Source organism: Petaurus breviceps, unplaced genomic scaffold (genome assembly GCF_028583685.1).
Source record: "Petaurus breviceps papuanus isolate PSGF00001 unplaced genomic scaffold, PetGlider_PUasm1.0 225, whole genome shotgun sequence".
Taxonomy (NCBI): domain Eukaryota; kingdom Metazoa; phylum Chordata; class Mammalia; order Diprotodontia; family Petauridae; genus Petaurus; species Petaurus breviceps.
The window spans coordinates 21,194,037-21,220,423 of record NW_027185889.1 but is presented as its reverse complement, the minus strand read 5'-3'; the positions used below and the strand labels follow the sequence as shown (position 1 = coordinate 21,220,423).

At 40.0% G+C, this 26,387-nt stretch overlaps 2 protein-coding genes across 4 annotated transcripts in view; one reads left to right on the top strand and one right to left on the bottom strand.

Moving 5' to 3' along the window:
- The window catches only part of SCYL2 (SCY1 like pseudokinase 2), a 65,670-nt gene extending 60,272 nt beyond the window's left edge, over window positions 1-5,398 (bottom strand). For both annotated transcript variants that reach the window (XM_069095216.1, XM_069095215.1), the window contains exon 1: window positions 5,204-5,398. The gene's annotated coding sequence lies outside the window, so the exon portion shown is untranslated. The remainder of the gene's footprint in view (window positions 1-5,203) is intronic.
- A 14-nt stretch (window positions 5,399-5,412) lies between these two features.
- On the top strand, window positions 5,413-24,216 carry DEPDC4 (DEP domain containing 4). 2 transcript variants are annotated; one of them, XM_069095218.1, is made up of 9 exons: window positions 5,413-5,633; window positions 7,050-7,458; window positions 7,546-7,691; window positions 13,882-14,068; window positions 16,087-16,313; window positions 16,669-16,811; window positions 16,908-17,033; window positions 20,794-20,872; window positions 22,960-24,216. In XM_069095218.1, exons 1-9 carry the CDS (start codon window positions 5,498-5,500, stop codon window positions 23,133-23,135), a joined length of 1,629 nt encoding a protein of 542 aa, XP_068951319.1. In that variant the 5' UTR covers window positions 5,413-5,497; the 3' UTR covers window positions 23,136-24,216. The 2 variants fall into 2 exon arrangements, with proteins under 2 accessions (XP_068951319.1, XP_068951320.1); XM_069095219.1 differs by having other exon boundaries at window positions 5,432-5,633; window positions 7,115-7,458.
- Window positions 24,217-26,387: the final 2,171 nt, after the last annotated feature.

Here is a 26,387-nt window from a genome sequence, read left to right as displayed (position 1 = left end):
GGGAGGGAGGGAGGGAAAGGAAGGCTTAGAATCAGAGGCTGGCCATAAGTCCTGACTCTTCCCTCTCTAGACCTCAGTTTCCTGATGTGTAAAATCCTTTCAAATTTAGGCCACAATCCCACGCTTGATCCCACCTTCCCATCCAACTTCTTTCACATGAACCCCCTTCACATATTCCATATAACAGCCAAATTGAACCATATTGTCTCCTGAGTTTATCTCGTTCTCTTCCATATCCAAATCCACATTAACCATGCCAGCTTCCCTCTTCCCTACCCACTTCTGGGCATGCTGATGCCCATGTCCAAGCAAAGACCCTCCTTCTCTTCCAAGTTCACTTTGGATGCCACTTTCTCCACTGAAGTCTTCTCTGATTCCTCAGTTAGGAGCAATTACTAAGTCAAATATCTCATGCTTATTTGACCTCTCCTATGAATTAAAATTCTTGTATTATAGTTATTCCTATACAAATATACAGTTCCTTGAGGGAACACATTATTTTTCCAACAATTCCCAAGTGTCTATGAGTTACTAATTAGTGTTTGAAATGAATGCACAGAGTTTAAACTCAATGGCTAACAGTTCTTGAATAATGAATATACTAGGTGCCAGAGGACTGGTTTATGACTGTGAAGGATCTATAACTTTTTCAAGTGTTTATTTGATAGTTATTTATTAGGTATCTATTATGTGGGGAAGGCACTAAAGATTCAAAGATATAAAAAAAAATACATTTCCTTCCTTCAAGGAGCTTACATTCTTAAAAAGGAGAAACTCCCAGGACACAACTCCCTCCACTGTAATAGATTACAACCTGCCTATGACAATGGATAAATTCTACAGGATTGTCATACATCTAGTAGCCTAGACAGGATCTGAATCCCTGTCCTTCAAACCCAGCATTCAATCCACTAGTGCAATGTCATCATGATTTACTGGTAGTACACAAGGACACATGCTTCTATGAAAAGAAGATCCTTTGTGATATAACCTTCTGTAAATCATGTGAAGCACAACACATACATCACTGCCACCAATGATAAAAATATCTTCCTGCTCAGCTTTCTATTTGTCCCCACAAAGTTGTGAAATTTTCAAAATTGGTCTCCAGCTCCTGGCACTCCATTCCCCTCCCTACTTCAGGCTGCTTAAATGGTGAAGAAATGACTGGATATACAGAATCAGAGAAAATCAGAACTGGAAAGGATCTCAAAAGATCCATGCCCCAGGAGGTTAGGTGGTGCAGTGAACAGAGCACTGGCCCTGGAGTCAGGAGGACCTGAGTTCAAATTCAGCCTCAAGACACTTAACACTTACTAGCCGTGTGACCTTGGGCAAGTCACTTAACCACAACTGCCCCTCAAAAAAATAAAAAGACCCAAGTCCTTTATTTCACTAACAATAAAAGTGAGGCCCCGAAATAACTATCTAAATTCACACGGCTAGTAAACAGCAATAATAAATAATTTCCAAAATGTGAACTTCATCCATATGTGCCTGGCCTCCATGGCACAAGCTTCTAGAAGCCCATGATAACATAAGAACTTACCTATCTATGCCCCTTAGACTTATCACAGACTCCTTCACTGAATCTGAGAGTTAGATGGGGAGCGTGAGGAAATATTTATGCTGTCAAAATCAAAAGGCATTAATCAAAAAAAGAAAGACTTAGAATGAGAGGCTGGCCTTCATTGGTCTCCTCCAATCCAGCTTGCAGTGAAACAATAAAACCTTCTACAACATATTTCAGGGGTTGTAAGTCCTGACTCTTCCCTCTCTAGACCTCAGTTTCCTGAATTGTAAAAATCCTTTTAAACTTAGGCTATGATCCCATGATTGATCCCACCTTCCTATCCAACCTTTTTCACATGAACCCCCTTCACATATTCCACATAACAGTCAAATTGAACCATACTGTCTCCTGATTTTATTTCGTTCTCTCCCATATCCAAGTCTACATTAACCATTGCCAACTTTCCTCTTCTCTCCCCACTTCTGGGCATGCTGATGCCCATGTCCAAGCAAAGACGCTCCTCCCAAGGTTCAGTTCAGATGCCACCTTCTCCATGAAGTCTTCCCTGATCCCCCAGTTAGGAGCAATTACTAAAGTCAGATTTCTTATACTTATTTGAGCTCTCTTGTTGCAATCATATTCTATAGTTATGCCTATACAAATATACAGTTCCTTGAGGGAACACATTATTTTTCCAACTATTATTATTATTGTTATTTTTCACTTCCAGGCTCCAGAGTCCATAAAACCTCAGCACAGGTCCAAATCAAAATCTCTACCTAAAAATACCACTGAAAAATCTTCCCAAGGTTTTCCTAAGAATAGGTACATAGTTTCCTTCCCTAATGCTGCCTAAGGCTCACAGATACAAACATGTCTTCTGAAAAATTTTCATTAGGATTTAATGATATTTTATACAATGACCCTTTCTTATCTGGAACACTGGTACATATCTATAACTGATTATTTCTAACCAAAAAGTAAATAAAATTATCCTGCGAGACAAATCCTTAAAAGCAATATTTATTAACTCTGTATATTTAACATATTTTGGTAAAGGCTGGCACTGGAATGTGTTAAGTAAAGCAGAGATTTAGGAAAAATTATGTTCCCAATGAGCCCCTGAAGCTAGATTTTTTTTAGGGACACTATAGGCCAGATTCTTCCCTAGTAGAAACCAAGAAGATCCTAAGTTTAGGATAAAAGTTAGGAATGATAAGGTTTCCCGTTATCTCCTTAACCAGGGTCTTTCTACTAGTCAGTCAGTGAGTAAATATTAATTAAGCACTTAATCATTAAGGCCTTACAATGTGCCTGGCACTTCACTAAGTACTAGGGATAAAAGATAGTCCCTGCCCTCTAGGAGCTCACGATCTAAGCAGGGAAGACAACACATAAAAAGAAATCAAGTTGGAGGGGGGAGGGTATGTACAATTAAGTCCAGAGAAGTATAGACAGAAGAGAAATAAAGAGATGTTGCCCAAGAGCCCTCCTTAAATGAAGGAGGACTCTCCCAGCGGTCTGCCCTCCCTCTCTTATCAGAGAGGTGCAGAGGGGGTGTGAGTTTCATGGTCCACACAATCTTGTAGGATGATGAGGTTGTGGGGAGCATGATGAAGTCCTGAAGAATACAACCTGATGGGAATTGCTGTTGGGGGTAGGGGAAATCTTTTGAGTATGAGGCTGAACTAAAAGAACTCAAGTCTATTCTAACTCTAAAATTAGAAGATGTGTGGTTACTGTATAGTTTGGTCATGCTTTATGAAAATCTGATCAAATATAAACTTGAACTTACAAATTACACTCCAAAAATATCTAACCTCAGCTAATACATTTTAAAATATAATTGGGTCTACAAATCTCCCCTTCTAAAAGCACAAAGCAAAATAATAGCTAATAAAAGCCAACATTTTACAAGGGTTTACAAAGCACTTAACATATGTTATCTCATTATAACAGATCTGTATTTGTATTATTTGGTCTTTTTAGATGTTTCTTTACCTTTGACATGGATAGTTAATGTTATGGAAGGAACAGGAGCTTGGAGAGACTTCAGAAGATAGTGGAGGACAGAAAGGCCTGGTGTGCTAGCCCATGGGATCACCAAGATTCAGACACAACTGAACAAACATTATCTTTAGCTATATGGTATGACTAGGTATGTACCCTAATAAAGAGCATTTACTCAATTTAGACTGGGACTCTAGAGTGGGGAACAGAAACAATGTCTTCAGTACACAAATAATTACAGCAGACACATTCCTCCAACACAATTTTTCCCTCTCCCCCACTATCACTTGCCACTTACAAACAATACTGTTGCCTAAGTCATTCCTATGCTTCTTTCAAAATGGACCAACTCCAACTTAACAATTATACTTCTGCAAAAGCTTTCCCCTTTTTCCTACAACCCTGTGAGATACTCTCTATTTTTATATTTCTGAAGGCAGGAAATCAAACAACTTCCCCAGCATTTCTTTTTCTGACAACCATTTTTTTCTCCACAAATTTATCTTCAACAAGAACAATAATATTTACATACAATACTGTTGCCCAAGTCATTCATACGCTTCTTTCATAATAACAATAACTATTCCCAAACTCTCAATTAAAAGCGAGCTCGAGCTCTCCCTCTCTCTTTCCCTCCCCCCAGGTAAAGTACCCTAAATCTTTATTTCTCAACATGGCAGGCCAACCAAACGACAAAATATTAAGGCAGGTCCCAGCCCCACTGCTTTCGAGCTACCACTGGAAACATAACAGGAAATAGCATTCTTCATCCTACAAGTTTATGGCGACTAAGTGACAAACTTAGGATTGTACCTGAAAAGCAGCAAAGGCTGCAGGCCCTCAACTTCCAAGCTACCAAGGGGAAAAGCAACATGAAACATCACTCTTTCTGAAAGAAGTTCAAAGTGACAAACGGTCACACTAGGGAGCTAAGTAGGTTTTCTTAAATGTGCATTTTAATACGGCACTGTGAGTCATTATTTAAAAGACTTTTTAAAGAAATGCACGGTTTCCCAATCAGCAAGAAAAGAAAAAGTTCATCCGGAAAACAGTTCTTTATTTCTCTCGCCAAAATGTAAACACCCAATGCAATTAGGGTCCGGTGAATATAAAGGAAAGCTCCTGTTCCCCAGGAGCCCACGGTCGGAAGGGGGAGGAAAACAAGGCAAACAATTCTGCGCGAACAAGATAGGAACGGTTTGGGGTGGACGGCACCGCCGCAGGTGTCCGGGTTTTGGCATTAAGGGGATCCCTAATGGAAACAGACGGACCTTCGGCTTCACCACTTACTTACAACACCCCATAGCTGTCGGGGAGACGGGGAGGAGGTGCAGAAGCAGGTGACCCGGTCCCCTGAGCGTTGGCAGGGCGGGTCCTCTTCGCTGCGGGCTCCCCAGGAGGGGCAATGGGACTCCCTTCTTAGACAAGAGGGCCAGAGAGGCCTCGCCGGCGCTGCCCCCTCCAGGGGCACCAACCCCGGGCCCCTGCCCCGGCCTTGGCGTGCCCCTCCTGCCCCTTCCGCCCCCCGCCCTCGGGGGCTCTTCGAGGCCCGCGGCCTCCCCGGCGGCGTCACCCGGCAACTGCGGTCGGGCGGCCTAGGCCGGGCGGCGGCAGCCGGGGCCCCCCTTAGCCAGCGGAGCGGGGTCGGCTCCGTAGCACGCGCGCGGCCCGGCAGCTCACCTGGTCCAGCCGACGGCCCCCCGAGGGGGCGGTGCAAGGGCTCGCTCCCCTTCAGCTGCCACGCTGGCGCTCCGGCTACTCCACTGCCATAGACGCCGCTTCCACGGCCGTCGCCGCCGCCGCCGGAGCTCCCGGAGCCGGGAGAGAGGCGGGTGAGGGGAGGGGCAGGAAGAAGAGCAGGTCCCGCCGGTCCGGTGAGGTCACTTCCGGTCCTCGAGGAAGGGGCGGAGCCAGCCAGCGAGGTGCCTGAGAGCGTACGTGCGGGAGGAGTGGGGGAGGAGGAGTCGGAGCTTGATGGCGGTTCTTTTGACTCCGCGGTTCCGCAGGCTCAGCAGCCAGAGCGAGCTCCGACTTCATCGGCGGGATGGTCTCCGGCTCCGGCTTAGCACCGGCAGCGGTATCAACCGGAGGAGAAGGACAGCTATTACAGGTGAACTTTCTTGATGGGGAGGGGAAGGGAAACTTTGAATTAAGCTTCCTGGAGACTAGGGGGCCTAGCCCCGTCCCTTCAGCCTGGCCCCGCCCCAGATGACCTTACTCGCGGCAGCCTATACCCAATTGCGCTTTATCTTCCTGTTTTCTGCATAGCCTCGCCCCTTCTTTGCCTAGTCCCTCTTAAACCTAGGGCAACTTCTGCCCTATTTCCCCAGCCACCTTATCTAGCCCTGCCCATACTCTACCTATCTCCTCCCCCTCTTGCCTGGCCCCGCCCCCTGCCTGGTCTTATCCAGGGTAGCCTCTGCGCTCTTCCCTAGCCACCTTATCTAGCCCTGCCCATTCTCTTGTATAGTCTCTTCCCCTAAGTAGACTTCAGTCTCTTCTTAGCTCCGTTACATGCTTAACCCTCCCCAGTCTCACTCAAGACCACCTCCTCTTTATCTAATCCCTCCATTCTTCTCGCCTAGCCACTCACCCTGCCCAGTTCTGCCCCATTTCCTCCACCAGCTCCGCCCCCTGCCGAGCTTTCCCAGCCCCCTCCCTGACCTCCCCCTACTCGGCCCTATCCAGCCCCCACCCTGCCCCTTTACCTGGTTGATTCAAGGAATGGCACTCTACCTCCTTTTTGCCCATAAGTTGTAGTTCCAATGTGGGCAGCTCTTGCCCTGAAATGCAGTACTGGCAGTTCGAGGGTGGACAGCCTTAGGCAAACAGCTCTTTTCTACTGCCCCACGTCGGGAGAAGGTGTATGGACCTTTGACTGCTACAGTTGTCTAAGGGAGTTCTTGCTTTTTTATATGCTCTGTTCATCAAAGGCCTAGGGCAGAGAAGATGGATGCTCAAAAGACAAAAGGATCCTTTAGTTTCTCCTTCCCTCCCCCAGATCATCTTAAGGACACTGACAAGGAACCCACATGGTTCTAGCCTCCTTTCTGCTCCCTGCAGTGTGATCCTAGCATGCTATCTAGTGGATGTGCTAATGAGCAATGAAATATCTAAAAGGGAAGGAGGAGAAACAGGTTAGGACATCCACAGCTCCATATGCCAACTTTGGTGTAAACACGGAATGAAAATTACACTGCCCTAGTTTCAGAGTAGGTAGTAAATTCTTACATATTAAAGGGATCCAAAATCCTGACAATGAATCTCAGATTGGTGAAGTTTAGCCACATAGGTTGAATGCTGTTTTTATCTTGGCAGAGGAATATCATGGTGTAGTTATTTTAAATATAGGTCACCATCAAAAATTGCAAACATTCCATAGTTTGTATAAGATAGGAAATGAAATTTATTATGAAATTGGCAAGAATATATTTCACAAGAAACATAAGGTTCACAAAAATAAGCGAAATTATGTATACATTTCAATAGTCTAAATTCCACAGCATATGCCTAAATGTTTTTTCAGGATGCTCGGGTCCTTTTCAAGCTACTCAGATCTGGAATGGTATCATTCACTCCCTTCACACACAGGTGGAAATAAAAAGAAGACGGCAACATTTCCGAACTTATAAAGACTGTTTTACTGGTTCAGATGCTGTTGATGTAGTGTTAGGTCATCTTATGCAGAATATTTCCTTAAGCAGCAGTGACATCTCCCGTCTCAATGGAGTGCGCCTTTGCCAAGCTCTCATGAATCATAAAGTATTTGAACCAGTAGGAATGAAGCTATTCAAAAGTGAAAAGGAATTGGAATTTGAAGACACAAATAGCAGTCTCTACAGGTTTCTGGGTCATAATCCCACTCCCGGTTTATCTAAAAGAAATGATCCTAAAAATATGGGGCTTGATCAAATAAAAACAGAAGGACTCACCAGGTTAGTGACAATACAATACTGCATAATGTGTGCCTTAAACATTTGGTCTTTTAAGTGAAGAAAAATGAGTATATTTTATTTTAATAGAATAGAAGATGAGACGATTTCAAATCCTTTAGCACAAGAAATTGATGAGAAGACAATTGAAGAACTAATTCATACTCTAAATGGGCATACATCTTTTCCTCCAAATATCACAGTTGATAAACCAGTCCATGTGCTTTCACAAAAAGGTAATTGAAGAGCTATTTGTATTTGTAAGTGCTTAACAGAATTGTTTAAGGTGGGGGTAATTAGATATGATAAAAGCCATTTGTGTAAACCTTAATGTAGTATGAGGAGTAGGATTTTAGCTGGAGGTTGCTGCATACATTCTTTGACCTGGTAAGAAAGGATTGTATGCTTTAACTTTGCTAATTCAACAGATATTCGGTGCCCTTTTTCTACAAGGCAGTGTTGTAGGTGCTGGAGACACCAAAAAAATGGCCCCTGCCTTCAAGAAATTTACATTTTACTTTAAACCCAATATCAATTTTTAGCTCTTATTTTAAGTGAAAAGTATTATCTTGGCCATTTTTACTGGAAGATCTGAGATCTCCTCTATTAATGACTGACTAAATACAGTCCAAGAATGTCAGCACTTCTTTTGTTTATCATATTTCTGCACAGGCATCAAGTTGCAGGGCATGTATTATGTATCTTAAAACGTTTCTCTTCAGAACAGCATATGTTATTTCTGTCATACAAATTCAAAATAGCATTTGTGGCTAATAGAGACAATCTGTAACCATTGCATGGATCATAAACTGAAAAGATAAGGTTTAAAATAGTAAGTTGAGTTTCAAAAGATTAACAAAGCAAGAAAAGATAACTCATCATGTCAAAAGCTTAATTTTTCAGGTGCATAGAAGATACATAAAGTCCCAGAATCCTTAAGCTAGAAGGGACCTTTAGATGAGTCATATAGGCCTGTCCACTTGTACAACAGAAAACTAAGGCCTGCCTTTCTAAATAACTTTTCCAAGGTCACCCTTCTGGTCACCAGTAGCACCCAAACTAGAATTCAGGTCTCCCATTTTAAGCCTCTTTTTGAACCACTTTGTAAAATAGGAAACTAGAAAATGTCAAAAGTTAGAAACTAGAAAAAAGACTGACTGCTCAGGGTTTTTTGATATCTTTGTCACAGAACTGAATTGCCACATTCTACAAGAAGGGAAAAAAGATCAGTATATTATTTTGCAGAGAGATTACCTTTTTTTAGCCTTTGTATTTTAATAAGTCACTAATAAGGAATTTTCCCATGTTCAATGGTCCCTAAGAGAGTTGTTTTAAAAAAGACATGCCATTTTTTTCCATATGATTTCCTAATATCTAGGCACAACCCAACTTTTTAAATGTATTCATTTCTTTTTCCTGGAAAATAAAACAGCCATAATAAAGTATTTAGGCCTCAAAATCAACTGCTGGCTCTTAAGAATATGTATGCACTTTGTCTCCTATTCAGTTACAAATAAAAAATTAAGAACTTTTAGAGTTAAATAAGATTTGATAAAAAGCATCTTTTAAAATCCCTGTCGAGCAAGGCAAACCAATCCCAAGCTGAACTGACAGTGGTTCTTAGCCACTGTCATCTTACTTGGGGACCATCCTGAATAGAAGAGAAGGATTTAGGAACTGCCTTATCTTCATTGTAGAAGGTCCTCACCAGAGAACTCCCAACACTAATGAAATGACAGGTCTCTTAAAAAATAGATGCAATTAGAAATTGTGTAAGAAATGTAGGTCTACCTCAGGTTTTTAGAAATTAGATAATTAGAAAGCCATATTCAAAAATTAATTCTCTTTTTTATGTTTGGTAAATGTTTCAATAGATCCATGATTTCATGAACATGTTTGGCTACTCTTTTTACCAACATAAAGTTGTAACACCTTCACAGACGAGTTGTTTTTGCCAAGAAATTCATCACCTGTTGCCCATATTCGTGGCAGTGAGCTCCTCGGATGTCAGCTAGGATAATCTTTAGGGATTAGACTCATAGGCCATCACTAAACCCAGTTGGGGTGAGATCTGTCAGAACTTGTCCTCTGCTGATCTCACCTTGAAAACCCAGGGTCCTCTCCCTGCCGTAACAAGACACTGGAGCAGGATTTTCTTGGAGGAGATGGAAATTACTGTAATTTAAAGAGTTCTTTGGGAGGCATCACTACAAAAAGGCCCATGGCACCACCTCCAAATATTTGGCAAATCTCTGGAGCTTGAAAAGTTCCAGAGTTAAAGGTTGAAAGGTATGATAGGCAGTGAAGCAGTAGAAGTCTGCATTGCCAGGCCAGGGGCTGGGCAATAGAAGACAAGGGAGCTTCCCTGACCAATTCACCAGAACAGAATGAATCATGGTTGTTGGCCAAACAGTCATCTCACTGCTGATATCATAAATACGGAGCACCTACTATGTGCAAGGCATTGTATGAGTCTTTTTGGTCATAGAAACGCACAAAAGACCATCACTTCTAAGAGCTCCCATTCCATTTGGGGATATATGGGATATATATAAAATTTGATATTTATATATAATTATATATTTATAAATTATATATGGGATATATATGAAATAAAACAGGGAATGTATTTTAAAAACTATAATACAAACATCAGGTAAATGTTTAAATATCAGAGGCTGAAGTATGTCTTGCCAGAGAACCCCAAATCATGGGTGTCCTAAAGCTTACTTAAGCCCTTTTAACCTAGCACTTCTGTCCTTGGGAGCTATCATCTCACATGAATTTCAGCTGCTTCCCCTAACTTCCTTTTGCCCACAGAATATCCAGCCTCAAGTTAGTAAGCTTGCCTTTAGACCCCCCTGCTCTTCAACAGTCTTTTTTCATCTTTTGTTAAGTCCTTGATAGCCTCCCCTGTCTCTATCCTCAAGTCTGAAATCTTAATGTCACTTCTCCTCCCAAAGAATTACCCAGCTTCTAACTTGATGTACTAGGGACTCAATAAATGCTTGTTGGGGGGCCATCTCTGGTCATCCTGACCTATATCTGGCCATTGGACCCCGATGGATCTGCAGCAGAGAGACTAGTGAATTCGCATAACCTAGCCTCACTTAAATCCAGTTCACTTGCATGTCATGGTATCACCTCCCCGATGTCATGGTCCTCTTCAAGAAAGGAGGACACAACAAATACTTGTTGAGTTGAATTCACCAAAACTGTCTTTTTAATTTCAATGCCTTGGCCTCTGTGTAAAATACTTCTACCTTCCCTTTTACCTTCTCTAATATGTACCCATCCTTCAAGGCCTATGTCTTCAATGAAACAAGTCCCCATTCTTGGAATTCCTTCCCCTGTTCTCTACTGTAAAGCCAAGCACAAGCAGCTTCCCAGAGGGCTACTGCTGTGAACAACTTCAAGGTTCTGATTACATAGTATAGTGAACACTATTTATTCAGTAACAAATTAAGGCAAAACATTCACAGGAATCAAAATACAGCATTCACAATGTTACAACTTATCACTAAAAAAGCCACATAGTTTCCACCAAAGTGATCACATAATTTTGAACAAAGTACATTTATTTAGTCACTCAATCACAAAGTCCTTAATTCAATCATTCAATCACTTAGTAACTCAATCGCCCTTAAGTGGCAAGGGACACAAAGCACAATAGTCAATGTCTCCACCCATGGGGTGCAATTAAGTTACAATATCATCATCAGTCACTACTCAGTACCCTCTTAAAGGGTAGTGGAAATACACAGGCCATCCACTCCGCAGTCACAAGTAAGTTACAGTTTTATCAGTCACTACTCAGTATCCACAGAGATCTTTTCATCTTCACCTGAGGTAGGCTTTCAGCTTCCCTGGTTCCCCTTCCATGGTCCCATCTCCTACCTGGATTCACCAAACTGTCACCTGGGTTCAAAGGCAGACAGCTACCAGTTCCTTGTCCAGCTCTGTGTAGTTCCTGTTCCACACTGAAGCTCACAGTGTCCAGTCCACCTTAAGTCTTTCACAGTCTCTGTTCCCTGGGAAGTCAAGGCTTAACAAAGCCATGACCAGACAAAGTATTGACATCATGCTTCCTCTGGCAGCTCTGGCTGGCCCCTGGAAGTCTTCAGCAGAAGTTTCAACTGGTTCCCAGAATCAGAATCACTTCATCCAGGTTCTCAAAATAAAAATCATTCTCTCCAGCCTGGGCCTCTCTTCCTCAGCCTCCAGAACCTGGCTCCAAGAAGATCTGAGATTCCAGCTAGGGGTTCTCCTTGTATACCTGTTAGCTCCTCCCTGTTCTGCCCCTTCCTATTACATCAGCAACTTCCTGTTCCATCTTCAACAGGGGTTCTTACCTTTTGTTTCTTAACAGAGGCTTGATCTAATTAATTTCAAACAAGGTGCTAAGTACCTGTTAGCTTTGCCATTACAAAGGCATCAAATTACATTACTGTTACATTCCACCCCTCCAGGATCCTTGGCCTTACAATTTCAATCTAAATGGCCATGGATACTGGAGTAAATAGAGGCACTATACTTTGTAATCCTGCCAACTATGCCATAATGTAAAGCCAAGCACAAGCAGCTTCCCAGAAGACTGCTGCTGTGAACAGCTCTCGAGGTTCTGATTACATAGTATAGTGAGCTCTCTAATAACAAATCAGAGCAAAACATTCATAGAAAATCAAAATACAGCCTTCACAATGCTGCCTGTGCGTGGCTTTATGCTACTTATTGAATTTCTGCCTAGTCTTTAAGGCCCAATTCAAATGATACCTCTAAGCCATCCCTTGAGTTAGTAGTTCCCCCTTCAGATCTTACATAATACCTTGTATACTTGTATACCATGCACTTTTTTGTATTTTCTGTCATATCTCCAAATTCCTTGACTAAGGTATTCTTCCACTGAATAAATGAAAGAATGTGTGTCAAGAGCATCTTGGGCCCAGAAGGAGCTCCATCAATAAAAATTCTTCTGGTCACAGGCACAGATGGGCCTGGCTTGTGTCCATGTGTCTTCTACCCATTCCTGTAGACTTGACGGTGGTTCGGTAATGATAACCAGGGTATTGCTGCCCTTCTGCCTTCTGAATTTCATTTTCTCACACCAACTCCTCTATATGTTGAAACATCTCTCTGTTATCTATTTCTTTATGTAGTTAAAAAAAAGTAACAGTTTTTTGAGGGTTTCAGAGCATTTTCTGGAAGCTAGGGGGTGCAGTGGATGGAGCACTAGACCTGGAGTCAGGAAGACCTGAGTTCAAATCCTTCCTCAGACACTACCTGTAAGATCTGGACAAGTCACTTAATAGCCTTATTTGCCTTAGTTTCCTCATTTATAAAATGGGGAAGATAGTATTCCCTCCCAGGACTGTTGTGAAGCTCAAATGAGGTGGTATATGTTAAGGTCCTTAAGGTATTTGATGGATGCTAGCTCTTACTGTTCTAAAAACCCTGTGAAGTAGGTAGTACAAGCATCATTGTTCTCATTACCAGTGAGGACGTAAGAGAATCTTCAGTCAAATGATTTTCTCAGAGTGAGATAGTGTCAATCAGTCAACAGTCACCAAGCATTTTTAAGTACTTAATAGATATGCTAAGCAGTGGGGATCCAAATAATGGCAAAAATAATCCCTGCCCTCAGTGAACTCACATTCTAACTGGGGAGAGACCAGGCAAAAAATTATATGTACAAAGTTTACACAGTGTAAATGGGACACGTCAGAGGAGGGACGCTAGCAGTGGGTGGAACAGGGGAAGGTATCCTGTGGAAGATAGAATTTGAGCTGATTCATGAAGGAAGCCAAAGGTGGACAGGAGGAGAGAGAGGATCAGGATGATCAAGTGAGTGTGGAGGCAGAATTCAAACCAAGGGCTTACTGGCCCACGCACAGGGTTCAGTGGACCCTACCCAGTGCTTCTCACTTTGCTCCTGCTTTGCTGATCTCACAAACTCTTTGCTCTTTTTTTCTGGGGTGTCTTTATTTGCAATTTATTTAATTGTAATTATTTATAGTTTTCTTGTTTAAGATTGCCATTTTCCTCCTATATGCATATCCTTTCACCTCATAGGATCTTATATTCTTACAGTGCAATGAGAATTTTTTTTTTTTCCATTCTGCATATTGTGAGACAGAATGGCATAATGGAAAAAGGGAGGCCAGGGAAACCTGGTTCAAGTCTAGCCTCTGGCATACAATGGCCATGTGACTGGGCAAGACACTTGGCCTCTTAGCATCCCCAGAAAACTCATAAGACAGCAAACTGAAGAGCGAGTGAGAAGATCTGTCTTAGTTGAGGAAGTCTCACCCACAAAGTGCTGGGACTGGACCAAAAACTGTTACTAAATAGTAGAAATACCTGATTAAAAAGTTTATTAATTTATATGCCTTACTGATGATGGTTTTTTTTTTCTTGTCCTTTCTTAAGTTGTGGAAGATGTGTGGAAAGAGCAAACATTGTTAAGACTCCTCCAATTAATTCACCTTCCATTCTTAGAAAATATTTTAGAACCTCCAATAAAACAACAGAATGTTCAGTTGAACCGAGAGGAAGATCTTATTATCTCCAACACTTGCTTAGATAGAGAGGTTATTCATGGCCTCAATTTGTCTGAGTAAGTATGCCTCTTTATTATCAAACAAATAAAAGGTTATATAGTTGTTATTGTTACTACTAAAAGCTTTCGTGTTTATATTTTGTATTTGGTGTGTAAGGAATATAGAATGTGACATTGTTCTAATATAGTCTGTGTGAATTCTTTCACATTTCTATATTCAGTATACATGTATATACACATACACATTGAATCCAGCTTGTCTGAATTGTGTACTCTAAAATCAGGACAAATAAGAGTTGTCTTTCTGAATTGGCCCCAGCCCCTGTTGCTCCTTTCTGGTATATAAGGAAATGAAGAAAGTCAAACAGTTTTCATCTAGCCTTTCCATATTGTTCTTTATGGTTTGGGTTTGGTTTGGTTTTGTTTTTTAGTACTCAGATACTTAATTAAAAGAATCTGTGATCTCACTGATGTAACTCCACCTTGGGCCACAGTTTTAAAATAAAGTAGTTGAACCAACTGACCTCTTGGTCTATAATTGATCCTTCCAGGGATGTGATCACAGTTCATCCATGCCTGCTTTCCTTTGGACTGTTTTTTGGGGGCCATCCCTAAGTTTATTGTGGCATAGTATGTTAAGATGCCACTAGCACCGATTAGACCACACGACAGTTATCCCAGCTTGGGTCACATGATTACCTTACCTTCCTCTTCTTTTTTAGTTTAATTGGTTCTTTTAAAAAATTCTTATTGATATCTTTTGGTCTTTATATCACTCTCATTTCTAAATACATCCCTTTTCTTCCCTTGTACAGCAATTTAACAAAAGTTTAAAAAGAAAGAGAATTTTTAAAAAGAGTTCAGTGAAACTAACCAAGTCTGGCAGAATAATACTAGGTGTCCCCAAAGTCTCAGTGCAGCTTTAAGCTCTAATAGTTGAACAGATTTTGGCGACCACTTGTATTCAGTGTTTCATGCTTGTAGTCCCCCACCTCTGCAAAGGGAGGAAAGTGAGCCTTCTCTGAGCTCCCTCCTTGTTAGCTACAATTGTAGTCTTTGTATGAGTTTTACTCATGGGTCTACTGAATTCACTGCATCAGTTTATTTCAGTCTTCCCATGAGTCTCTGAATTCTTTATGGTATTTCTTACGGCACAGCAATGACCCATTATATTTTGGTATCTCTTCGCTTAGACTTTCCTCAGTCTCCTTTTTTTCCCAGCTCTTTGCTTCAACAAAAAGTGCTGCTGTGAATATTTTGGTGTGAATGGAACCTTTCTATCTTTTACCTATTTGGGGTGTACACCTAACAGTGGGATCTTTAGGTAGAGGGCTGTGGATGTTTTAGGCACTTTTTGAGCATAATTACAGGTTGCTTTCCAGAATGTTTGGATCAATCTATAGCTCCACTAACAGTGTAGTAGTGTGTCTGTCCTTCCACAGGCCTGCCATCATTAACTCTTCCCATTTTGGGGTCATCTTTGCTGTATGTAAGATAAAGCTTCAGATTATTTTGATTTGTATCTCTATTTTCAGTGATGTTGAGAGTTTGCACTTATTTCCTAGAGAACTCTCTAATTTATATTCCTTGATCATTTGTTCCTTGGGGAATGATCCTGCATTTCTTTGGTTCTTGTTCCTGGCTCATTATTGGCTTATAGCTCAGTGTTGCCCCCAATCACACCCTCCATGGCTCTCTCTATTGCCTTCCCAGAGTGATGCTCATGTTTAATCCTTTTAGGGACTCCAGTGTCATCTCTTATAACCTTAAAGCACCAGTAAAATGTAGATATTAAAATGAGAGACTTTATTTCAGGGAGAAGTTTAGGGTCCTTAAGGGAGCTATGTGGTTTCCCAAAGGCAGTCCTGCCCTCTCTCCTGTTTAATCCTGGACCCAACATAAACTGATGGAAAATAAATCAAATTTATAACTTTGATAATCTTAAATATCTCTCACTGCAGTTGCTTATATAAATTAATTTTTCTGTTGAAAGTTTTTAATATATATACACATTAAACAGTGCTTTTTTGCAGTTAAGTTAGAAATATTAACCTGTGATTTATTCTTTTTTCCAGGATTGACAGTTGGCTCGATGCAGCAATAGAATGCCTGGAATATTTCCCAGACCAACTAATAGTGATGGTTAGTCAGCAGCTAGTTCAAAACACTAATGAAGAAACAAAACTGAATATTCATAAGAAGATATTCTTTGATGTCATAGTCAAATATTATAATCAAGAAAGAGAATGTTTACTTAATGACCATTATTCTGATGTTCATTCAGGAATTATTGAACTTCTGGGTAAGAGTGAACTTTCAAGGAGGAAATATTTAATCTTAAGTTAATTTTTCTCACATATATTTAAACTTAAAACTGAAGATGGAAAAATTTAATTACTTTCACATTTCATACCTTCTTATGTTCTTTGAATTTGGTGACATTTTTAGCAAGATTCAGACTGTCAAGCAACTTTTTACTGATAGCATTTTTCAAGGTTTTTAAGTGGCCACACAATTTAACATCTAAGCCAAGTACCATGCTTAATTTTATAGCATTTATCCAGCTACTTCTGACCTGTAGCATGCTGATATTTGAAACCCAAATACTGCCACATTCGTTGATGTGCATTTTGAACTGTTTGTAACACTCGTAACAGAGAAGGGGAAGCGAGAAGAAGCTCTGGAAGCATCTCAGCTCTACCTGAGGATCCTGTTCCCCAACATCAGAGAAGAATTACGCAGACTACTGACTTTTATGGCCATAGCATCTGACCCTCATGGCTACAAGTTACAAAAACAGGTATTACTAGTATCTGAAATATGAATATGTTTGCATTTTTCTCTTGTTCTTCTTATAAAATGGTTGATTCTTGTCAATTTTATTCTCTTTTTGCAGTATGATAATATTACAGTGGTCATGAAAATGCTTACCAAAGCTGTTCTGCAAAACAAGTCGTTGTCAAAAGTACAAACTGAGCAGCTGGTCCTGTTTTTGCTAGAGAATCATTGTGAGCTTCTTAAGGTATCTTATTTATTTTCCCTCGGCACGTTTACACTAACCTGTCTTTATTCCATTTTAGTAAAACTTTTTTTACAAGCATTTGTCATCTCTCCCCACCCTCACTGAGCAGTACAAATAAAACCTTCATAACAAGTGTGCATATGCCAACCAAACAAGCCACCACACCCTCATTCTACATTTGCAGTCCATACCTCGATAGCAGGGGGCAACCAGTTTGTTCAGTCCTTCCACACTTGTCATTGATCAAAGGTCTCCAGTCTTTCCAAACTGTTCTTTCTTTATAATATTGTCATTGTATACACTGTTCTCATGCTGCGAATTCAGTTAACATCCCAAAGCTGAATGACAGGTGGAGGTTCATCAGTCTTTTGCACATATGTGTCTATTTTAATTGAAATAATTATAGTATTTAATGGAGACTGTAGATTTGGAATTCCTTTTTTCTTTTAAACCTCAGTACTGTCTTCTGACCCTGGATCACAGAATATACTTTCAGTTGCAAAGGTGTTATTGCATTATTTGAAGGTTCTGTTATTCTATGTATAATATCTCTGGCAAGCAGTTCTTTTTTGGGGCATCATTGACCTCCCAAAAAAGAACTCTATAACTGTTACCTCATCTGTCATTGGCTACAGTCAGAAGACCTGGGTTTGAGCCCCAGCTCAGCCATTAACTATGTGATCATAGACTTGTTTTTGAATCTCTGAGTCTTGTAGTTCTCACTTGTAAAATGAGAATAATAATATTGACACAGTCTGGAAGAAGAGATGCAGGGCAATTACCATACTTGGAATTAGAAGATCTGGGTCAAAATCCCAGTTGTGTGATCATGAAACGGTGAATCAGCATTTAATTCTGGAAAATAACTTGGATAATAACAAAATTCACTTGAAGGAAAAAAGGTCAAGAATTTCAAGGGAAATAAGGGGAAAAAATCCACAGTAGCTAGCAATACCAGATTTCAAACTATACTACAAATCAGCAAAACTGTTTGGTACTGATTAGAAATAGAAAGGATGGGGGCAGCTAGGTGGCACAGTGCATAGAGCACTGGCCCTGGAGTCAGGAGGACCTGAGTTCAAATCTGGCCTCAGACACAACACACACACACACACACACACACACACACACCCATCTTTCAAGAATTTATCAAGTAAAATTGCCCTAATATTCTAGAACCAGAGGGCAAAATAGAAATTGAAAAAATTCACTGATCGCCTCTTGTAAAAGATCCCCCCCAAAAAACTTCTAGGAATATTATAGCCAAAATTCCAGAGTTCCCAGGTCAAGGAGAAATACTGCAAGCAGTCAGGAAGAAACAATTTGAGTATTGTGGAAACACAATCAGGATAACACAAGTCCTAGCAGCTTCTACACTGAGGGATCAAAGGGCTTGGAATATGATATTCCAGAGGTCAAAGGAGTTAGGACTTAAACCAAGAATCATTTACCCAGCAAAACTGGGTATAATGCTACAGGGGAAAATATGGTCATTCAATGAAATAGAGGATTTTCAAGCATTCTTGATGAAAAAACCAGAGCTGAACAGAACATTTGACTTTCAAATACAAGAAGCATGAGAAGGTAAACAAGGAAAAGAATTCATAAGGAACTTATTAAAGTTGAACTATTTATATTCCTACATGGAAAAACGATAATTGTAACTCGTAAGACTTTTCTCAGTATGAGAATTGTTGAAGGGAATATATGTGTATATATACATATATATGTATGTATAGGAGGGTGCATGTGTATATAAATATATGTGTGAGTGTGGCCATATGTATGTTCATGTATACTTAGAGGGCACAGGATGAGTTGAATCTGAAAGGATGAAATCTAAAAAACAAAATTAAGTGGTGAGAGAGTAATTTATTGGGAGAAGGGGAAAAGGAGAGCTAGATTAGGGTAAATTATCTCATGTAAAAGGCAAAAGAAAACTGTTACAATGGAGGGGAAGAGCAGGAAGGTGAAAGGGAATAGGACAACCTTATTCTCATTGAATTTGGCTTAAGGAGGGAATAACATACACACTCAATTGGGTATCTTACCCTACAGGATAGCAGGGTAGGGGATAAGGGGGGATAACAGAAGAGAGGACAGATTCTGGGGAAGGTAGTTAGAAGCTAACATTTTTTAAAAGGGATAGGGTCAAAGGAGAAAATAGAATTAAGTGGGGGGCAGGATAGGATGGAGGGAAATATATTCAGTCTTTCACAATATAACTACTATGGAAATGATTTGGGAAACTACACATGTAAAACCTATATTGAAGTGCTTATCTTCCCAGTGGGGGTGGGTGAGGAGCAAAGAAGGGGAAGAAAATCTGGAACTCAAAAGTTTTAAAAACATGTTTAAAAAAATTTTTGTTTTATACATGCAACTGGGAAATAAGATATATAGGCACTGGGATAAAGAAATCCATCTTGCCCTACTAGAAAGTTAGGGGGGTGATGGGGGAGGATATAAGAGAGAACAGAATAGGGGAAGGGGTATTCAGTAGGCTTGCTGTTTTGGGGCTGGGGGTGGGAGAAAAAAATTGTAACAAAATCTTGTGGAAATGAATGTTGAAAACTAAAAATAAATAAATTATTTTTTAAAAAAGAAAGTCAAAGACAGGATGAACATTCCCAAATATTTACAGCAGCACACTTTGTGATGGTAATAAAACTAGAATTGAAAGAAAGTGTCCATTAAATGGAAAATGAATGAAAAAATCATAGTATACTAATGCATTTTATTATTGTGCTGTAAGAAATGAAAAATGTGAGGAATTTTGAGAAAGATAACTTGTATATACTGGTACAGAGAGAAGAAAGAACAAAGAGAATAGTGTACACATCAATTACAGTAATGTTAAAAAAAAAAAAAGGCAGCTGGGCTCCAGGTAACTGCAAAGAGTGATCCATCTTAGTTTTGGAGGCAGACAACCAAAAAATGTAACTTCTTCTCCTATGAAGAGTGGGTAGGGAACTTCTGGGTGAACTGCTTAAGGACTGCCTCTGCCTTCTTTAATGAACTGCTTCCTATTTAAAAGAGTGACTGAAGAGAGGGAGGTCATCATATTGGAAAATGACTGCTAAAAAAAAAAGAAAGGGAAGAGAAGTGGAATCCACCAGTAGCAACTGTGGGGGACAAGAAGTTCCTTGCAGCTTTGCCAGAGACATTGAATCCCTGGCAGCCTGCTCCTGTTGGGAATGTGTGAAGACAAAGCAAAGTGGAAGAAGAGTATTTCTTGACTTTGCAAAAATGCCGTTTTCCCACACTTAATGTGATTATGATGGAAACATTAACACAGCTTTGAGAAATGCTTTGATTTGTAAGGCACATCATCTGTGGATGTGGATTCACTACACCTAGTTTCTAGCAAAGTCTAGACTTAAAATAATGAAACGTTTTCTTTTTTAAAATATCCTTTAATTTTTGCTGGTAATAGGCATTTTATAGAGCTTTTGAAGTTTGCAGGGAGCATTATTTTCAGGATCTTCAAAACAACCATATGAGAAAGACAGTGGAGGTATCTATTACACAGATAAAGAATCTGAGGTCAGGGAAGTTATGGTCAGAGAAGCCCACGGTCACATTGCTAGTGTCAGAGGCAGGATTTGATCCTAGGTCTTTCTGACTGTGTATGTACACCACCTTATCCACTGTGCCTCCAGCTAATATATGAATTAGAGTTCACTATTGATAAATTCTCAACAGAAATTATGCTTTATATTTTTAGTTCTAATTAAATCAAACATCTGTTTTTATATAGACACCTTTGAATTTGTTGGACTTGGTCAGTAGGAAATTCAGGAGCCTTCTTCATGGAGAAGATCCAGATCTTATATCAGGTACAAAACTGAACTGTGTGCATCTTGCAGTTAAATTCAGTAAGGTTCTATTACTTAAGCACTGCCTACATTTAAGGCACTTTATTTGCTACTCAGGTTAGAAAAATATAGGCTTTGCCCCCAAGAAACAGGATATGGGGGTGGTCAGGGTAGGGAGAGAAGCTGAGACAGGTATACAAAAAATTAATATGTATATTATGTGTTAGAGTGTAATTAAATATATAGGAGAAGTGAGATTGGCATGGAAGGAAATCTTTGTAGAAGAAGGTGGTACCTGAGTTTGGCCTTAAGGAAAAGGAGTATTTCAGTAGACAGATTGTCACTCCAGGAATGCAGGAGGTAGGATGTACCTGTGCAGGAAGGGGTACAGTGAGTTTTGGTGTTTTATCAAGTTGTCAAAGCTGACTCAGTTAAGCCAGATTTTCCCCCAACTATTTCTAGGGCAAGCAATAGTATCCTAGTTTTAAACCATTTCTAGGGCAAGTAATAGTATCCCAGTTTTTTCAGAGTTTTTTCATTGCCTTGTACTTTGGTCAAGTGGGTGATAGCCTCTCTAAAATGTCTACTTTTTTGGCCATTTTATTTTTTTTTTAATTTATTATCCTTTATTATTCTGTTTATTTTTTTAATTTATTTTATTTATTATGCTTTTATGTCTAATTTGACTTTCTTATTTCTATATTGTTGGGGAAAGATGTTTTATAGGTGAGGGTGGGGATGGTCTTAAGGATAGGGAACAGGGCGCAAGAAAAGCATTCAAATGCCTTTTCTTTCTCATATCCACTATGGCAAAGAACTTTTATAAGAACATGCAACTGGTTCTTATAATCCTATTAAAATTCATCTTTGCAGAATTTTTAAGTTCAGAGAACTACCAACTTTTATCTGTCAAGCTTTTGAAAATAGTAACACTGTAGGAAGAACAGCACTAAAAATTCCCAGAAAATTATAGGAGACAAAACTGAGCCATTTATAAAATCCATGGCTTCAAATATCTATTCATAAAAGTACACAAATGTATCTATTCATAAATGTGCACAAATGTATCTATTCATAAATGTACAAAATCCAGCTAAGACTCGAGGTGAGCTAAATATCAAATTTAAGAAGGAAAATTTCCTATCTTTGATTATTATCAAGAAGTAGTAGAATATGGCCCTCGAATGGAATCCCTTATGCAAAAGGAAGAGGATCAGTGCTGTGGGAAGAGTAACATTGTATGTTAAGAACATACTTTTTCTTGTGTGGAAATTCAGGAAGTAGCTGGGAGGACAAGCAAGGGTGAGAGCCTTTAAGTAAAGTTAAAAGAAGCAAAAATAGAACCAGTATTGTCTAGATCACCAGAACAGAAAAAAGAAATGAGTTTGGGAAAGGCACAGGGGCATGATCTAAAATTAATTGAAACTGATTATCCTGACATCTACTGGAATGCTCTCTCTGCCAAAGTAGAGCAGCTACTAACGTCCTGCTTGCCTTAATAATGCCATCCTACAGTCAGTCAGCAACCATGTATTAAGCACCTTTTATGTGCCAAGCACTGTTAGACACTGGGTACAGAAATGCAAAAATGAAATAGCCCCTCCTTTCAGAGAGCTTACATTCTACCGGAAGAATACAGCCATGTCCCCTAGGAACAGTGGAGGGATTAGCAAACCTCTCTTCTGGACCTGCTTTTCCCCAACCGAGAACTGGTTGCTGGACTATTTGTGCCCAACCCAAGCTCAGATTGGTCTGGTCAGCCAGTTGGACACACTGTGACTTGACTCGACATAGCGGTGCCATCTTGGTCCTCTGAGAACAAAGTCAACAACCAAGGATCAAACCAGATAACCTGTGTAAGGGACTCTGCAGAGCTGAGAGGGCTGTAGAAATGTTCACTCTTACTATTCTTCCATTAGTCCTGAAGCCCTTTGTACTTTTAGAAATGTTTATGGAGGGCAGTACTTAACATGACTGCCATTCAAACCTTGGAAAAACTGTATTGAGCATGAGACAGTCTTGTTCATAAATGCATCTCAGTGTAGTACTTCAAGACTGATATAAATATTTTTATTTTGTTTTCTAAACTGTCTGATTTTTATTTTAAGGTTTCACATTTTGTCAGCGTTTGACTTGTGATGAATACGAGGGAGAAAAGCAAAGGACAACTGAAGAACTCCAGCAGTTGATTCAGGAGATTAACATCAGCTCTAGTATTCCTTTCAAACAGAAAAAGAAACTGATGAAGGAATTTCAGAAACATCATCCATCAGCTTTGAATTAACATTTTAGGGGCAAGAAATTGGATACAGTTTTGTACACAGTAGCTTGTCTTTATACCAGTTCCTTTTTCAAACTGTCAAATTAACATTTTAGTAGAAGTAATATGATGAAAAGTATAGCCTCCTGATGCCATGTTCATTCAGCAAGCATTTAACTTTTTAAAAAGGCCAAGTTCATTCCTCAGTTATGCTACTGAATCACTTATTTGTGCTCTACTGAAGAGTTTACACTACTGAATGATTTAGAAGTTATGCTGCTACCATTGGGGGTCTGATGCAATTAAATCCCTAAGAAGTCTTTCTGGATATCAGGAAAGAAAGATTCCTGATTTAACCTCTGGAGAAGAGTCTTTCCACACTGATTATCATCTCCCCTTTGCTGCTAGAATGTAAATGACTCAAGATGATCTAAAGGTATAATATAGGAGAAGAGCATCTTCAGTGTGACTGCTCCTTCCCCTGGTATAGATCAGAGCTGTCCCCATGTTCCTAGCCTTTGCCATCTTTGTCCAGGCCTTGCAGTAAACCCTGCTGAGGTTCATTCCATCCCAAGCATTTGAAGCCTTCCCCTGCTTATATTATATTTCATGTTCACCAGGGCACCACTCTGCACATGGGCCATTTCCTTTCCTTCTTTTGCTGCATGACCAGCCCTTTCCTAGGTACCCTCTTTCCTGATTATATATTTTTTTGCTACTTCTTAAGATAATTTATTGGTAAAATGCTACAACTTATTCCCACCATAACTTTTTCTTATTTTTAATTTTATTTTTTCTAATTAAGCTTTTTTTCTTCTCCTAATCCTTCCACTGACTTTTTTTTTGAATTTAATTTAAAAACCTAAACTACAAATAAAACTCATAACAATTATTCACAATCAAGTAAGATATCCCTATATTGGCTCTGGCCACAAATCATGTCCCATTCTACATTATCTGTCAATCACATCCTTGTGGGAGAGGGCTTACCAGGTTTCACCTTGCAGTCTCTGTAATTAAGGTGTGGTACTGCCCTCATGAGAATTTTCGTCTTCTCCAGTCCAAAGGTTTTCATCATAAAAAATATGGTTGTCATTGTATAAAATTTTTCTCTTGCCTCTGTTTAATTCCCTCTTTTTCAGTTCACAGAAGTCTTAGTTTCCTCCAAAACTTCCTTTTAATTATTTCTTATGACATAAGATTCCATTACATCCATATACCATAATTTTACTCATTCCCCAATATGTAGACAAGACACCCTGCCCTCTCAGTTTAAAAGGTTTTGCTACTGTACATATTTTTGTACATTTGGATCCTTTTCCTCTTTCTTCAATCTTGTCAGGTTATAGACTTAGTTGTATTAACACTGGGTCAAAAGGTATGCTTAGTTCAATGACTCTTGGATCAGAGTTAAAAATTGCTTTCCAGAATGGCATGACCAATTCACAGATCAACCAACATATGCATCGTTTTGTTGCCTTTGGGGATCACCAAATTTGATTATGCTGAGAGCATGGTGTTCCATAATTCACAACCAGAGTATCACTGACAGGGCTTTGGCATTTTTATGGCAATGAGCAGTTTAGAACTATGGAAGTGTTAAGCTCCCCAAATATGATATATTCATCTCTTCACCTATTTAAATCTAAGCCAACTCCTATGCAACAGATGGAGTTCATCCAACTGCATGTCATAATCTGGACAGTATATTCGTTATCCACTATGTTGTGCAATTGTAGATGGCTCTTCTGTCAAAAGTGGGTAATAGTTCCTATATCCCATGGGTGATGGAAGGACCAAATGAGATCATTGATGTGTGTAGAACATTTTATAAATTTTAAATCTTGGCAATCTGTAGTACTGTCTGAAAATAATAGGTAAAATTCACTTAAATCCAGATAACCATCTTCAGAAAACTCTGCCTGGCATTTGAATATAGTGAGTCCCTTGCCCTAAAGGTGCTTACCATCTCTTGTAGAAAAGGAGAACATGGAGACTGGTGTAATGGCTAGAACAATGGGTAAGAAGTCAAAAGCAGGTTCTATACCCACTAACTGTGTGATCTTAGGGAAGTCACTTCCTTTCCCTGGGCTGTAGTTTTGTCACGTACAGAACAGACAGCATGAGCTAGATGCAGTGCCTCCAGAGAAGCACAAAGTGCCAGGGCCCAGGGAAAGGCCAAGAGGCCTGGGAGAGAACATGGTGGGTAGTATGTAGCAGTAAAGCACTGCATGTCACAATGGTGCTTGTTGACTGGCTGGAGACCAGCAGTCCACTCCAGCTGGAATGCAAAATACATATACAAGACAGCACAAAATATTGTTGGAAAGAAAGGCTGAGCCAGGCCATCTTACTGAGGGTCTGGCTAAGCAACTGGTACTTTATTCAGTGGGCAGTGGGGCATCATTAAAGATCTCTAACTTGGCCACATTACACAAGAAGAGTCTTCCAAAGTCACAAGGATGGCCCTTTGTTTCACAGAAAAGCTTGCAACCGTGAAAAGCATTGGGGCAATTTCCCCAAGGCAACCCAGATGCACTTGTCACTGCAACATGCATCAAGATAAATGTCTGGATTGACCAACTCTGTAACTTAGCTCCTGGACTGCATCCCATCTGGCCAAGAGGCACTCTGCTTCAGCCTGGGAGGGGAGTTAGGCTGAGGGATGATCATCAGTGATCATCTCATGTGGGAGGCTCTGCGTCATCCTAGGACTTGGTGCAGTCAGAGTGATCTTATTCACAAGCGGGCTGTAAAACTGAGAAAATATCCATACCTACTAAAGCCTATGCTGTCTCCATCACTTCGTACATATTGAGAACTCTCTGTGATGGTTTCAGAAAAGATACCAGCTTTTTACAAAGGTTCTAAAAGAGACTGCCTATTCATGAACTGCAAGGTGTAGAGAGGATACAAGATCCCTTTACAATGAGAATTTGTTAATGAGTAACAAGTATTTGAGTTAAATGCTGTCCTCTAACCAGATGTCTTCCATGCATTAAGTCAGAATCATGAAGGATTTCTTAAAAGACATAATGAGAGATAATTGTATCTGACATCACTTGGATTACCAATTATCAGGAGGCATAAAACCAGGGCAATATATACTCTTCCAAGGCATTTGCCAGGGCCAAGTGTACACTGAAGACAGATTACTGAAGAGATGGCAGGGGTCCAGATCCTCCTCTTTGCAAATTCCATTGTGCCGGATGCATCAAGCCCTAGAACAATGCAGGGCCTCCTACATTTCTTCATAACCTTGAAAAACTGACATCA